The sequence below is a fragment of the Oncorhynchus nerka genome, linkage group LG9a (genome assembly GCF_034236695.1).
Source record: "Oncorhynchus nerka isolate Pitt River linkage group LG9a, Oner_Uvic_2.0, whole genome shotgun sequence".
NCBI classification, from domain to species: Eukaryota; Metazoa; Chordata; class Actinopteri; order Salmoniformes; family Salmonidae; genus Oncorhynchus; species Oncorhynchus nerka.
Genome location: NC_088404.1, coordinates 5,129,577 through 5,144,979, shown reverse-complemented (window position 1 = coordinate 5,144,979; position 15,403 = coordinate 5,129,577). Strand labels below are relative to the sequence as shown.

The window sequence follows — 15,403 nt, the reverse complement described above, 5'->3', positions numbered from 1 at the left end:
CAACCCGTGCTGGTGCTGTACTGACCTGTTTAAGTTCCTGTTTCATCACTTCCTGTTTCCTCCTCTCGCCTCTTTTCAGCATGTGGCGTTTATGGTGAAGTTCTTCGTGGCGTGGATGATTCCTGACGTTCCCTCCGAGGTGAAGGCCAGGATTAAACGAGAACGCTACCTCATCCAGGAGTACCTCCACAACTACGAGGTGTTTTTCCCCCCACATAAAAACATTCAACATAATAACACATATATTTATTTGAAAAAAAGTATTTAATAAGAATATTTCATTCAGATCTAGGATGTGTTATTTTAGTGTTCCCTTTATTTTTTTGAGCAGTGTATATTTATTTGCCTTTATTTAACCAGGTAAGCTGATACAACTCACACACACACACACACACACACACACACACATTCAAAACACATAATAACACATATATTTATTTGCCTTTATTTAAAACCAGGTAAGCTGATACACACACACACACACACACACACACACACACACACACACATTCAAAACACATAATAACACATATATTTATTTGCCTTTATTTAAAACCAGGTAAGCTGATACACACACACACACTCACACACACACACACACACACACACACACACACACACACATTCAAAACACATAATAACACATATATTTATTTGCCTTTATTTAAAACCAGGTAAGCTGACACACACACACACACATTCAAAACGCATAATAAAACCCCAGATATATTCATCCTGTGTTTTTCTGGGTGTTTGTTCCTTTCCCCTTCAGGTGGAGAAGCTGAAGATCCAGCTGAGCCAGAGGAGCGACGACTGCTGCTGCACCCCTATGATCTACCCCGACATATCCCGGCACGTGGTGCTGTCCGAGTGTCTCTAGCACCCGTCCGAGCCCTCCGCCCACTCATTTGATTTTGGCTCGTGTTCATTAGGTCACACCACGGAAAACGTTTTAAAATGTTTTTCAACAGGAAATTTAAATTAGTTTTTTTTTTTTTTTTTTCATTGGACAAATCCAGGTAGTTACTCCCTGTTTGAATCTGTTTTGTTCCGTTTGGTGCCTGATGAACAGGACCCTGGTTCAGGTTGGGCTGGGGCCTGGGCTGGTCTTAAGGAGATTCTCTATAAAACTACCCTGAGAGGTGGGCGATCTGTAATACAAAGGGCTCAGTCTGCTGGTGGAGTGGAGAGCAATCCTCACCTAATACAATCCATCATCATCATCATCATCATCAAATACATGAAGATACTACATTCAAGTATGTCTTTAGGTCCTTCCATGGTCTATAGATTTCAGATCTTCTCTTCAATCAACCACCCGCCAACCACTACATCTACTCTAACAGCATGGGGGAAGCAGGGAAACATGGCTGCTGCTAGTTATTATACTCTTACCGTACGTTCATTTTATATTTTAAATGTCTCTCTCTTTCTCTTTCTCTCTCTCTGTTCACTGTCTATTTTAGTGATTTTACTCTGAAGAAGTAGTTATACTCTGCTAGTCATTGTGTTAATGACTAGCGCTTAGCCCACTACACACTGTGTTAATGACTAGCGCTTAGCCCGCTACACACTGTGTTAATGACTAGCGCTTAGCCCGCTACACACTGTGGTAATGACTAGCGCTTAGCCCGCTACACACTGTGTTAATGACTAGCGCTTAGCCCACTACACACTGTGTTAATGACTAGCGCTTAGCCCACTACACACTGTGTTAATGACTAGCGCTTAGCCCACTACACACTACCCTGTTCATGTTGATAAGTAATGTTATGTTGATAAGTGCCACTATTATAAGCAACCAAAGACAAAAATGCCTTAATATTTTACAAATTAATTGTTAACTGAGTAAAGAGGCTATAGTTTGTTAAATGTCCCTTTGCGAGAAGAGATTGCAGTTATACTGCGCTCTGACTGCAATCCCTTTTATTTGTGTAAAGGTTGTCTTTTTTTAGTAGTTTTTTTTATTTATTTTTTAATCTTTTGTGTTCTTATATGTTAAATCTTTCTTTAAAAAATGTTCATAATTCAACAAATATGCAATAAAGCCTATATCAAGGATCGAGGTCAGGTTTCCCCTTTGGTATTAGTTGCTACAACAAAACAAGCAGATGATGTTGTATGAAAACAATCTTGTCAGAGGTTTTCAAATCAAATCAAATGTATTTATATAGCCCTTCGTACATCAGCTGATATCTCAAAGTGCTGTACAGAAACAGGAAGTCACCATTGATACCAGGGTTTCTTTCACAGGGAGTCACCATTGATACCAGGGTTTCTTTCACAGGAAGTCACCATTGATACCAGGGTTTCTTTCACAGGAAGTCACCATTGATACCAGGGTTTCTTTCACAGGGAGTCACCATTGATACCAGGGTTTCTTTCACAGGGAGTCACCATTGATACCAGGGTTTCTTTCACAGGGAGTCACCATTGATACCAGGGTTTCTTTCACAGGGAGTCACCATTGATACCAGGGTTTCTTTCACAGGAAGTCACCATTGATACCAGGGTTTCTTTCACAGGGAGTCACCATTGATACCAGGGTTTCTTTCACAGGGAGTCACCATTGATACCAGGGTTTCTTTCACAGGGAGTCACCATTGATACCAGGGTTTCTTTCACAGGAGTCACCATTGATACCAGGGTTTCTTTCATCACCATTGATACCAGGGTTTCTTTCACAGGAGTCACCATTGATACCAGGGTTTCTTTCACAGGAAGTCACCATTGATACCAGGGTTTCTTTCACAGGGAGTCACCATTGATACCAGGGTTTCTTTCATCACCATTGATACCAGGGTTTCTTTCACAGGGAGTCACCATTGATACCAGGGTTTCTTTCACAGGGAGTCACCATTGATACCAGGGTTTCTTTCACAGGGAGTCACCATTGATACCAGGGTTTCTTTCACAGGGAAGCCCTGCACATGCAATACATAGACAAAATCAAAACGAACTAAAATACAACAAACCATCCTGAAAAACAGCCACATTCCTCAGCTAACAGTTCCCCAATCAATATTTTCAATTAACCAAGCTGTGTGTCCAATTGAAGTGTATTTTGCAATTGGTTCCAGCAATGAGGTGCATTGTTTTGTCGACTGAAGTCATAGATGATTGCTTTTGTTAAATTACCCTCGCTTTTTACACCTCAGTGTTGTCCACAGAGATCTTATCCAAATAGCCAACTAGCCAACTTAGCTACTGTCTAAACTAAGCCAAGTATCAGATGTGTGAAAATGTAATATGTTTGTTAGTAGATTTCAGTGCCAGATGTGATTTTTGTTTTTACAGTATATAACAATGTTTTCTAGGATACTGTTGTGGGTTGCTTTAGATCACAGGAGGCTGCCTGTCTACTGTGATGCTTTGTCCTGTCAAGGCCTGTTGTACTGTAGGCACTCATTTCAGATGAGAGGAGAGGAGAGGAGAGGGTGGCAGCTGGTGCCTGTTTGTCGACTGAAGGAAAGATAAACATTCTTCTCTCCTCCCCAAATCCTTAACTGTGTGTGTTCCTGGAGAAGAGAGGGTCGAGAGAAGAGAGAGAATAAGAGAGGGGGGAGAGAGAGAAAAGAAAGGGAAATCAGTCCCTTTTTAATGTGCCTTTGTTTACCTACTCGTTAAGAGCTAGCGAACGCTTAGCTTGTTCTCAGCTACTGGGGCTTGTCATCTTCCTCCATCCCTCCCTGTCTCCATCCCTCCCTGTCTCCATCTCTCCCTGTCTCCATCCCTCCCTGTCTCCGTCTCTCCCTGTCTCCATCCCTCCATCTCTCCCTGTCTCCGTCTCTCCCTGTCTCCGTCTCTCCCTGTCTCCGTCTCTCCCTGTCTCCGTCTCTCCCTGTCTCCGTCTCTCCCTGTCTCCGTCTCTCCCTGTCTCCATCTCTCCCTGTCTCCATCTCTCCCTGTCTCCATCCCTCCCTGTCTCCATCCCTCCCTGTCTCCGTCTCTCCCTGTCTCCGTCTCTCCCTGTCTCCGTCTCTCCCTGTCTCCGTCTCTCCCTGTCTCCGTCTCTCCCTGTCTCCGTCTCTCCCTGTCTCCATCCCTCCCTGTCTCCATCCCTCCCTCCCTTCCTCCCTCCTTCCATCCGAAACACATCAGTTATCATTTAGCCTTTCATCATGTCTGATTGGATTTGTTTAGTTCTACGTCCGTGATAAGAAGGAAAGATAAACATTATTGAATTGTTGTTGTTGTTGTTGCACAAAGCACTTATAAATGACTCTATCCCAGATGTGTTTCTGCTGCGTGACAATAACACTAAATGGAGTTGGATAATGAACCAGATCCACCCAGACATAAACATGTCAGTCTTAATGTATTATTACCATCTGGTGGCAGGGAGCTAGCCTGAGTCCTAGATGTGTTTGTGTTGTCTTGACAACTCCGGTGAAAATGACAACAGTGGAGTTTTCAAGACACCACAAACAGACCCGGGGACTCGGGCTAACCGGGGACCACGTGAAATTATTTTATTTATTATTATTTATCTTATCAATATATGAAACAATGGTTGTAGATGTTTTAAGAGATATATATATAAACATTTTTTTTTTTAAATGGACATAAAATGGCTCCCACTTTTAATTTCATGGTTTACTATTTATGTTTGGACTGTTTGAAGAGAAGACATGTCAATTAATGGTGAAATGTTTTGTTTTTTTTAGTTTTTATTATTGAAGTAATAAGGATGTTTTCAAATCTACCTGTTTTTTATGCATATGGGAGTCATTTCATTAGACTTTTTTCTTTAAGATAGCTGGCTATGCCTCCGTCTCAGGCTGAACAATCTTCTATTGTATGTTTGGTAGAATAGAAAATAAACGCAAATGTGTTTACAATATCAGGTGACGTGTAAACACCAGTAGCCAACATTTGACTGTTCAAATGTGCCTTTCTATGCTGTGGGCTCTATGAAACTAATACACAGTACTTCAAGTATCACCACTCTCTATGTTCCCTCTGTTTCAAAAATATCATTTTCATAATTTTGTTTTTTCCTCTCATAATCTCCCTTTTACTTTTTATTTACAATTTCTCCTTCATCTTTTTAATTGCATGATTCTTATTTTTGTATTTTTCCGCAACAACAAAAATAACAATGGCAGATATTGATGAATATTTTTTTTTTTAATAATTATTTTTTTTAGGTCTTTTGTTATGGTTGTATTTTGATACACTTCCCATGTAACGCTAAATCTGTGTCACTGTGTTGGACTGTATGGCCTTGTTAAGAGAATAAAACACCAAATTCAAATGATTTTAAAAAGAAACGTGTTTCTAAAAAGGTTGTCTATAATGCTTCATAACTTGTATGTGTTCAAGATATTGTAAATCAAATCAAATGTATTTATAAAGCCCTTCGTACATCAGCTGATATCTCAAAGTGCTGTACAGAAACCCAGCCTAAAACCCCAAACAGCAAGCAATGTAGGTGTAGAAGCACGGTGGCTCGGAAAAACTCCCTAGAAAGGCCATAACCTAGGAAGAAACCTAGAGAGGAACCAGGCTCTGAGGGGTGGCCAGTCCTCTTCTGGCTATGCCGGGTGGAGAGGAACCAGGCTCTGAGGGGTGGCCAGTCCTCTTCTGGCTGTGCCGGGTGGAGAGGAACCAGGCTCTGAGGGGTGGCCAGTCCTCTTCTGGCTGTGCCGGGTGGAGAGGAACCAGGCTCTGAGGGGTGGCCAGTCCTCTTCTGGCTATGCCGGGTAGAGAGGAACCAGGCTCTGAGGGGTGGCCAGTCCTCTTCTGGCTATGCCGGGTGGAGAGGAACCAGGCTCTGAGGGGTGGCCAGTCCTCTTCTGGCTATGCCGGGTGGAGAGGAACCAGGCTCTGAGGGGTGGCCAGTCCTCTTCTGGCTGTGCCGGGTGGAGAGGAACCAGGCTCTGAGGGGTGGCCAGTCCTCTTCTGGCTGTGCCGGGTGGAGAGGAACCAGGCTCTGAGGGGTGGCCAGTCCTCTTCTGGCTATGCCGGGTGGAGAGGAACCAGGCTATGAGGGGTGGCCAGTCCTCTTCTGGCTGTGCCGGGTGGAGAGGAACCAGGCTATGAGGGGTGGCCAGTCCTCTTCTGGCTATGCCGGGTGGAGAGGAACCAGGCTATGAGGGGTAGCCAGTCCTCTTCTGGCTGTGCCGGGTGGAGAGGAACCAGGCTCTGAGGGGTGGCCAGTCCTCTTCTGGCTGTGCCGGGTGGAGAGGAACCAGGCTCTGAGGGGTGGCCAGTCCTCTTCTGGCTGTGCCGGGTGGAGAGGAACCAGGCTCTGAGGGGTGGCCAGTCCTCTTCTGGCTGTGCCGGGTGGAGAGGAACCAGGCTCTGAGGGGTGGCCAGTCCTCTTCTGGCTGTGCCGGGTGGAGAGGAACCAGGCTATGAGGGGTGGCCAGTCCTCTTCTGGCTGTGCCGGGTGGAGAGGAACCAGGCTATGAGGGGTGGCCAGTCCTCTTCTGGCTATGCCGGGTGGAGAGGAACCAGGCTCTGAGGGGTGGCCAGTCCTCTTCTGGCTGTGCCGGGTGGAGAGGAACCAGGCTCTGAGGGGTGGCCAGTCCTCTTCTGGCTATGCCGGGTGGAGAGGAACCAGGCTCTGAGGGGTGGCCAGTCCTCTTCTGGCTGTGCCGGGTGGAGAGGAACCAGGCTCTGAGGGGTGGCCAGTCCTCTTCTGGCTGTGCCGGGTGGAGAGGAACCAGGCTCTGAGGGGTGGCCAGTCCTCTTCTGGCTATGCCGGGTGGAGAGGAACCAGGCTCTGAGGGGTGGCCAGTCCTCTTCTGGCTATGCCGGGTGGAGAGGAACCAGGCTCTGAGGGGTGGCCAGTCCTCTTCTGGCTATGCCGGGTGGAGAGGAACCAGGCTATGAGGGGTAGCCAGTCCTCTTCTGGCTGTGCCGGGTGGAGAGGAACCAGGCTCTGAGGGGTGGCCAGTCCTCTTCTGGCTGTGCCGGGTGGAGATTATACATATAAATTGTCTTAAAACGTAACTTGCTGAAACCTTTGATTGTTCCAAACACCATGATGGAAGTGTTGTGGTTACAAGATGGATTCTGCGGTTATTGTTCACACGACAGATGGCCTGAGTACAGTACAGATACACTTATTCAATATTTGTTCATGATCTTTCACACACACACACACACACACAAACGACTGTACATACTGCCTAATACCAACATGATGTGTGTGTGGTGGGTAGTCAAGCATTACCATCCAACAGCATTATGGGACAGAACCAGCCTCGGGTCAGAACCGAGGCCGCTAACACACCTTGACATGGGCAATAATCAACATCAAGTAAGTGTTGTTACCACCTTTAAAGTATCCAGACTAGAGGTTAGAGTTACCACCTTTAAAGTATCCAGACTAGAGGTTAGAGTTACCACCTTTAAAGTATCCAGACTAGAGGTTACTATCAGCGACACTGAGGCTTTTCATTACCTTTGAAGTGTGTTTCTATTCTTCCCTATAGTGTCTACAGTGAGGGTCGTAATTATTAGCATGAAAAGTATTAAAGATTTGAATTCAACTGTTGGTATAATGCAAGGAAGGGTTCAGCCAGATTTGAATTCAACTGTTGGAATAATGCAAGGAAGGGTTTAGCCATATTTGAATTAAACTGTTGGAATAATGCAAGGAAGGGTTTAGCCAGATTTGAATTAAACTGTTGGAATAATGCAAGGAAGTGTTTAGCCATATTTGAATTAAACTGTTGGAATAATGCAAGGAAGGGTTTAGCCAGATTTGAATTCAACTGTTGGAATAATGCAAGGAAGGGTTTAGCCAGATTTGAATTCAACTGTTGGAATAATGCAAGGAAGGGTTCAGCCAGATTTGAATTCAACTGTTAGAATAATGCAAGGAAGGGTTTAGCCAGATTTGAACATACTGTAGGATGACATACATTAGTCTGGTTAAATGACTTCAATCAAGAGTTCTGTGGAAGTGTTTTGACTGAATGGGGAACGCTTGATTAACCGTGGCTATGATGTACTGTAAAGCAGCATCATGATCCGTGTGTCCTGTTTCATTAGATGAAGAGGTTCTCACCTTACTCCTAGTGCCGTACTGGTCCTTCACCGCATCAACAACAACTTTAAAATATGTGTTTTCATCCATACAACTACATAAATAAATTAAAATAAATTAAAACGACTTACATGAGAAGTGAGGATTCAATCCAAGGCGTGTTGGAGAGCAAGGTACTATAGAGCAACAATACGCATTTTAAAAGGCCTTTTCTTCGATGTTTGCGGCGATCGCATTCATGGTAAATGTTGCGCATGTCAGCTCAAGCGTAAAGTAAGTAGCCTGCCTAAGCATAAAGTAAGTAGCCTGCCTAAGCGTAAAGTAAGTAGCCTGCCTAAGCGTAAAGTAAGTAGCCTGCCTAAGCGTAAAGTAAGTAGCCTGCCTAAGTGTAAAGTAAGTAAAGTAAGTAGACTGCCTAAGCGTAAAGTAAGTAGCCTGCCTAAGCGTAAAGTAAGTAGCCTGCCTAAGTAAGTAGCCTGCCTAAGTGTAAAGTAAGTAAAGTAAGTAGCCTGCCTAAGCGTAAAGTAAGTAAAGTAAGTAGACTGCCTAAGCGTAAAGTAAGTAAAGTAAGTAGTCTGCCTAAGCGTAAAGTAAGTAAAGTAAGTAGCCTGCCTAAGTGTAAAGTAAATGCTGCGCTGCACTATGAAGCACCTTGGACTGAATCCAGACCTAATATACAGTGGGGAGAACAAGTATTTGATACACTGCGGATTTTGCAGGTTTTCCTACTTACAAAGCATGTAGAGGTCTGTAATCTTTATCATTGGTACACTTCAACTGTGAGAGACATAATCTAAAACAAAAATCCAGAAAATCACATTGTATGATTTTTAAGTAATTAATTTGCATTTTATTGCATGACATAAGTATTTAATCACCTACCAACCAGTAAGAATTCCGGCTCTCACAGACCTGTTAGTTTTTCTTTGAGAAGCCCTCCTGTTCTCCACTCATTACCTGTATTAACTGCACCTGTTTGAACTCATTACCTGTATAAAAGACACCTGTCCACACACTCAATCAAACAGACTCCAACCTCTCCACAATGGCCAAGACCAGAGATCTGTGTAAGGACATCAGGGATAAAATTGTAGACCTGCACAAGGCTGGGATGGGCTACAGGACAATAGGCAAGCAGCTTGGTGAGAAGGCAACAACTGTTGGCGCAATTATTAGAAAATGGAAGAAGTTCAAGATGACGGTCAATCACCCTCGGTCTGGGGCTCCAAGCAAGATCTCACCTCGTGGGGCATCAATGATCATGAGGAAGGTGAGGGATCAGCCCAGAACTACACGGCAGGACCTGGTCAATGACCTGAAGAGAGCTGGGACCACATTCTCAAAGAAAACCATTAGTAACACACTACGCCGTCGTGGATTAAAATCCTGCAGCGCACGCAAGGTCCCCCTGCTCAAGCCAGCGCATGTCCAGGCCCGTCTGAAGTTTGCCAATGACCATCTGTATGATCCAGAGGAGGAATGGGAGAAGATCATGTGGTCTGATGAGACAAAAATATAGCTTTTAGGTCTAAACTCCACTCACCGTGTTTGGAGGAGGAAGAAGGATGAGTACAACCCCATGAACACCATCCCAACCGTGAAGCATGGAGGTGGAAACATCATTCTTTGGGAATACTTTTCTGCACAGGTCTGTGAGAGCCGGAATTCTTACTGGTTGGTAGGTGATCAAATACTTATGTCATGCAATAAAATGCAAATGAATTACTTAAAAATCATACAATGTGATTTTCTGGATTTTTTTTTGATTCCGTCTCTCACAGTTGACGTGTACCTATGATACAAATTACAGACCTCTACATGCTTTGTAAGTGGGAAAACCTGCAAAGTCGGCAGTGTATCAAATACTTGTTCTCCCCACTGTAAGTCTTTAACACTGTCTTCTTCCAGCCCCCAGAGCGGGCCTTCTGTGACCTGTCCTCTCCGGGGCAGGAGGGCATCAGGGTGGTCCAGCTCTACCTGATGCCGGCCTTCTTCCTGGGGGTGTTGATACTGGGTCTGCCCCTCAACCTGCTCTCTCTCTGGATCTTCTTCCAACGCCTGAAACGCTGGTCCAGGTAGCTTAGTGGTTAGAGGGGTGGGCTGAAACACTGGTACATGTAGCCTAGAGGGGAGGCTGAAACACTGGTCCAGCTGCCCTAGAGGGGAGGCTGAAACGCTGGTACAGGTAGCCTAGAGGGGTGGGCTGAAACACTGGTCCAGCTAGCCTAGAGGGGTGGGCTGAAACACTGGTCCAGCTAGCCTAGAGGGGTGGCTGAAACACTGATCCAAGTAGCCTAGAGGTTAGAGTGGTGGGCTGAAACTCTGTTCCAAGTAGCCTAGAGGTTAGAGTGGTGGGCTGAAACACTGATCCAAGTAGCCTAGAGGTTAGAGTGGTGGGCTGAAACACTGATCCAAGTAGCCTAGAGGTTAGAGTGGTGGGCTGAAACTCTGTTCCAAGTAGCCTAGAGGTTAGAGGGGTGGGCTGAAACACTGATCCAAGTAGCCTAGAGGTTAGAGGGGTGGGCTGAAACACTGATCCAAGTAGCCTAGAGGTTAGAGGGGTGGGCTGAAACACTGATCCAAGTAGCCTAGAGGTTAGAGTGGTGGGCTGAAATACTGATCCAAGTAGCCTAGAGGTTAGAGTGGTGGGCTGAAACTCTGTTCCAAGTAGCCTAGAGGTTAGAGTGGTGGGCTGAAACTCTGTTCCAAGTAGCCTAGAGGTTAGAGTGGTGGGCGGGCTGAAACACTGATCCAAGTAGCCTAGAGGTTAGAGGGGTGGGCTGAAACACTGATCCAAGTAGCCTAGAGGTTAGAGTGGTGGGCTGAAACACTGATCCAAGTAGCCTAGAGGTTAGAGTGGTGGGCTGAAACACTGATCCAAGTAGCCTAGAGGTTAGAGGGGTGGGCTGAAACACTGATCCAAGTAGCCTAGAGGTTAGAGTGGTGGGCTGAAACACTGATCCAAGTAGCCTAGAGGTTAGAGTGGTGGGCTGAAACACTGATCCAAGTAGCCTAGAGGTTAGAGTGGTGGGCTGAAATACTGATCCAAGTAGCCTAGAGGTTAGAGTGGTGGGCTGAAACACTGATCCAAGTAGCCTAGAGGTTAGAGTGGTGGGCTGAAACACTGATCCAAGTAGCCTAGAGGTTAGAGTGGTGGGCTGAAATACTGATCCAAGTAGCCTAGAGGTTAGAGGGGTGGGCTGAAACACTGATCCAAGTAGCCTAGAGGTTAGAGTGGTGGGCTGAAACACTGATCCAAGTAGCCTAGAGGTTAGAGGGGTGGGCTGAAACACTGATCCAAGTAGCCTAGAGGTTAGAGTGGTGGGCTGAAATACTGATCCAAGTAGCCTAGAGGTTAGAGGGGTGGGCTGAAACACTTATCCAAGTAGCCTAGAGGTTAGAGTGGTGGGCTGAAACTCTGATCCAAGTAGCCTAGAGGTTAGAGTGGTGGGCTGAAACACTGATCCAAGTAGCCTAGAGGTTAGAGGGGTGGGCTGAAACACTGATCCAAGTAGCCTAGAGGTTAGAGTGGTGGGCTGAAATACTGGTCCATTTAGCCTTGAGGTTGGGATCTGAGGGATTTGACTACTAGAGGGTTGTTAGTGACAAATCCTAGCAATAAAGCATCTGCTGTTGTGCCCTTGAGCAAGACACTTCTTAACCCTTAAACTGCTCACTGCGTGCTGTACTGTGTGTGTGTGTACTGTGTGTGTGTGTGTGTGTGTGTGTGTGTGTGTGTGTGTGTGTGTGTGTGTGTGTGTGTGTGTGTGTGTGTGTGTGTTGGATGCGTTAGGCACAGTAGAAGACATATTTCTGGTATAAATTCATAAAGTATTCTTATTCTTCTTCAGGAGTAGTGTCCTGCTCTTCAACCTGGCCATGGCTGACACCTTTTGGCTGCTGGCTCTACCCTTCCTCATTCACTACCACTTAAACGGTTTGGATATCATATCATTTATTTGACTATTTAAAAAAAAAAAAAAACAATTCAACCGCATAGATGGTGCCAGTCTGTTTGTGCTAGCATACCAAGTTGCCAACACTCTGTCATTTTTTGGCTTATCAATGGCAGCAGTAGAGTTGACACAAAAAAACATCACAAAACAGATCTGGAACTCGTCTAGCGTGTAGATACACTTGCACTGGATTTAACATCTTTGAGGATTAACGATCAAGTTTAACAACCATTGTGGTCCTCTTCAGGTCTCCACTGGGGTCTGGGTAAGTTAAGTAAATCCAATTGCCAATATTGTCTGTTGTTTTCATGTCCTGTATAGCGGTTGCATTATGACGCAAGGCACATTTGTATAACTGAGTGACTATCAGAGAGAGTGACATATGACAAGAGGAAAACTGCTGATGTACAACCAAGTTTTGAAATTGCACCTTCGTGTATTATATTATTCTAACTCTCAACAGTAAGGAATCTATTCAATCAGATCCGCTGTAGCCGACATCCACATAGCCTTTGTTTTGGGATCGGTGTTCAGTATAGGAGGTGGAACTGCGCTAGAGTTGTCAAATTCACTAGTGGCTCCTGAAATTATACACCTGAAGCGGACATTGCCATTGGTTGCCATTGGCTGCACGGAGTCACACCCCCTTGTTTTCAAGTTGGAACACTAGAATGTGAGGTTTAAACCTCATTTAGTATTATAGAAATTCTCATTATTTTGTTTCTTTATTTGGAGGGGGGGGAGAATTGTTTTAAGATGGTTCTACTAAGATAATATGTGGAATTGTTTTAAGATGGTTCTACTAAGATAGCATGTGGAATTGTTTTAAGATGGTTCCACTAAGATAATATGTGGAATTGTTTTAAGATGGTTCTACTAAGATAATATGTGGAATTGTTTTAAGATGGTCATACCGTGGATCATTTATCTATTTGATTTAGAAGTTTAGGACCACTTTAGGTATTTAAAAAAAACATACACTGCTCAAAAACATAAAGGGAACACTTAAACAACACAATGTAACTCCAAGTCAATCACACTTCTGTGAAATCAAACTGTCCACTTAGGAAGCAACACTGATTGACAATACATTTCACATGCTGTTGTGCAAATGGAATAGACAGCAGGTGGAAATTATAGGCAATTAGCAAGACACCCCCAATAAAGGAGTGGTTCTGCAGGTGGTGACCACAGACCACTTCTCAGTTCCTATGCTTCCTGGCTGATGTTTTGGTCACTTTTGAATGCTGGCGGTGCTTTCACTCTAGTGGTAGCATGAGACGGAGTCTAGCCACACAAGTGGCTCAGATAGTGCAGCTCATCCAGGATGGCACGTCAATGCGAGCTGTGGCAAGAAGGTTTGCTGTGTCTGTCAGCGTAGTGTCCAGAGCATGGAGGCGCTACCAGGAGACAGGCCAGTACATCAGGAGACATGGAGGAGGCCGTAGGAGGGCATCAACCCAGCAGCAGGACCGCTACCGCCGCCTTTGTGCAAGGAGGAGCACTGCCAGAGCCCTGCAAAATGACCTCCATCAGGCCACAAATGTGCATGTCTGCTCAAATGGTCAGAAACAGACTCCATGAGGGTGGTATGAGGGCCCGACGTCCACAGGTGGGGGTTGTGCTTACAGCCCAACACCGTGCAGGACATTTGGCATTTGCCAGAGAACACCAAGATTGGCAAATTCGCCACTGGCGCCCTGTGCTCTTCACAGATGAAAGCAGGTTCACACTGAGCACATGTGACAGACGTGACAGAGTCTGGAGACGCCGTGGAGAACGTTCTGCTGCCTGCAACATCCTCCAGTATGACCGATTTGGCGGTGGGTCAGTCATGGTGTGGGGTGGGGTGGCATTTCTTTGGGGGGCCGCACAGCCCTCCATGTGCTCGCCAGAGGTAGCCTGGCTGCCATTAGGTACCGAGATGAGATCCTCAGACCCCTTGTGAGACCATATGCTGGTGCGGTTGGCCCTGGGTTCCTCCTAATGCAAGACAATGCTAGACCTCATGTGGCTGGAGTGTGTCAGCCGTTCCTGCAAGAGGAAGGCATTGATGCTATGAACTGGCCCGCCTGTTCCCCAGACCTGAATACAATTGAGCACATCTGGGACATAATTTCTCGCTCCATCCACCAACTGTGGTTGCACCACAGACTGTCCAGGAGTTGGTGGATGCTTTAGTCCAGGTCTGGGAGGGGATCCCTCAGGAGACCATCCGCCACCTCATCAGGAGCATGCCCAAGCGTTGTAGGGAGGTCATACAGGCGCGTGGAAGCCACACACACTACTGAGCCTCATTTTGACTTGTTTTAAGGACATTACATCAAAGTTGGATCAGCCTGTAGTGTGGTTTTCCACTTTAATTTTGAGTGTGACTCCAAATCCAGACCTCCATGGGTTGATAAATGTGATTTCTTTGATTTTGTTGTCAGCACATTCAACTATGTAAATGGTATTTAATAAGAATATTTCATTCATTCAGATCTAGGATGTGTTATTTTAGTGTTCCCTTAATTTTTTTTGAGCAGTGTATTTTAAAGTGATTTGATAAATGATTGAATTTGTCCTTCACTACTATAGCCAATAGATACGCATTGAATAACTCATTCATAAATGGCTAAAAAAAAATACACACACAAAAAAATGTATCATAAGGAATAAGGTTTTGAAGTGTCTATCCATCTATCTAGGACATATAAGAAAACTCAAGATAAATATGTTTCCAGAAAAACTCAAATGTAACACCTCTTTTTTTGTTGGCACAAAATTACCTTCATACTTCCATTAATTTGTGTCCCGTGAGGGTTGTAAAGCAAAACAGAGAACACCATCGTGTTCGTGAGTCTCATCTTTCCATAGAGTGGTCATATGTGACCCGCTTCAGGAAACTATGTGCATATCGCGAGTCACTACTTCACACAAGAGCCATTTGAAAGTAATATATATTTTTTTTTTTATCAAAATGCGTTTTTGTGTAGAAATGCCTTCTGGGACATGTGAACTTTCATGTGCCTTAATAACAGACATGTATGCCATCTGTAAATACAAATAAAATTGTTCAAATTACGAGCCCAGTTGGTTAAGCCACTAAAACAATACAGCCACCTTCCTGCTAGCCATGATTGGCTGAGATAATAAGTGGGCTGGACATGCCAAGAGATGAGTTCGGATTGGTCTGCCATATAGCACGCTTCTGTCTATTTTAGCTGGTTAGATTGTGTAGGTAATCCTGTCTAACGCAGCATTTAAAAAATATATTGCTTTACTATACTGCATAAGTGTTGTTCTCCACTTTCTAGAGGGCCGAGTTTTGAAATCAGTGGAATTAGAGTAGCTAAGGAGATGGAGAAAACACCTGTCTACAGATTACTCCTTCAAACTAAGGGCAACCATGGCATCAGTGAGAAGAGAAGGAGAAGCGTCCAACCATGATGTATGAGATAGT

General features: G+C 44.9%; 1 protein-coding gene across 3 annotated transcripts in view; it reads left to right on the top strand.

Moving 5' to 3' along the window:
• LOC115120451 (anoctamin-5-like) overlaps positions 1 to 2,066 on the top strand; it is a 76,601-nt gene extending 74,535 nt beyond the window's left edge. For all 3 annotated transcript variants that reach the window (XM_065022220.1, XM_065022219.1, XM_065022221.1), the window contains 2 exons: positions 80 to 199; positions 773 to 2,066. In XM_065022220.1, the coding sequence (XP_064878292.1) occupies positions 80 to 199; positions 773 to 880 (228 nt within the window). In that variant the 3' untranslated portion in view covers positions 881 to 2,066. The remainder of the gene's footprint in view (positions 1 to 79; positions 200 to 772) is intronic.
• Positions 2,067 to 15,403: the final 13,337 nt, after the last annotated feature.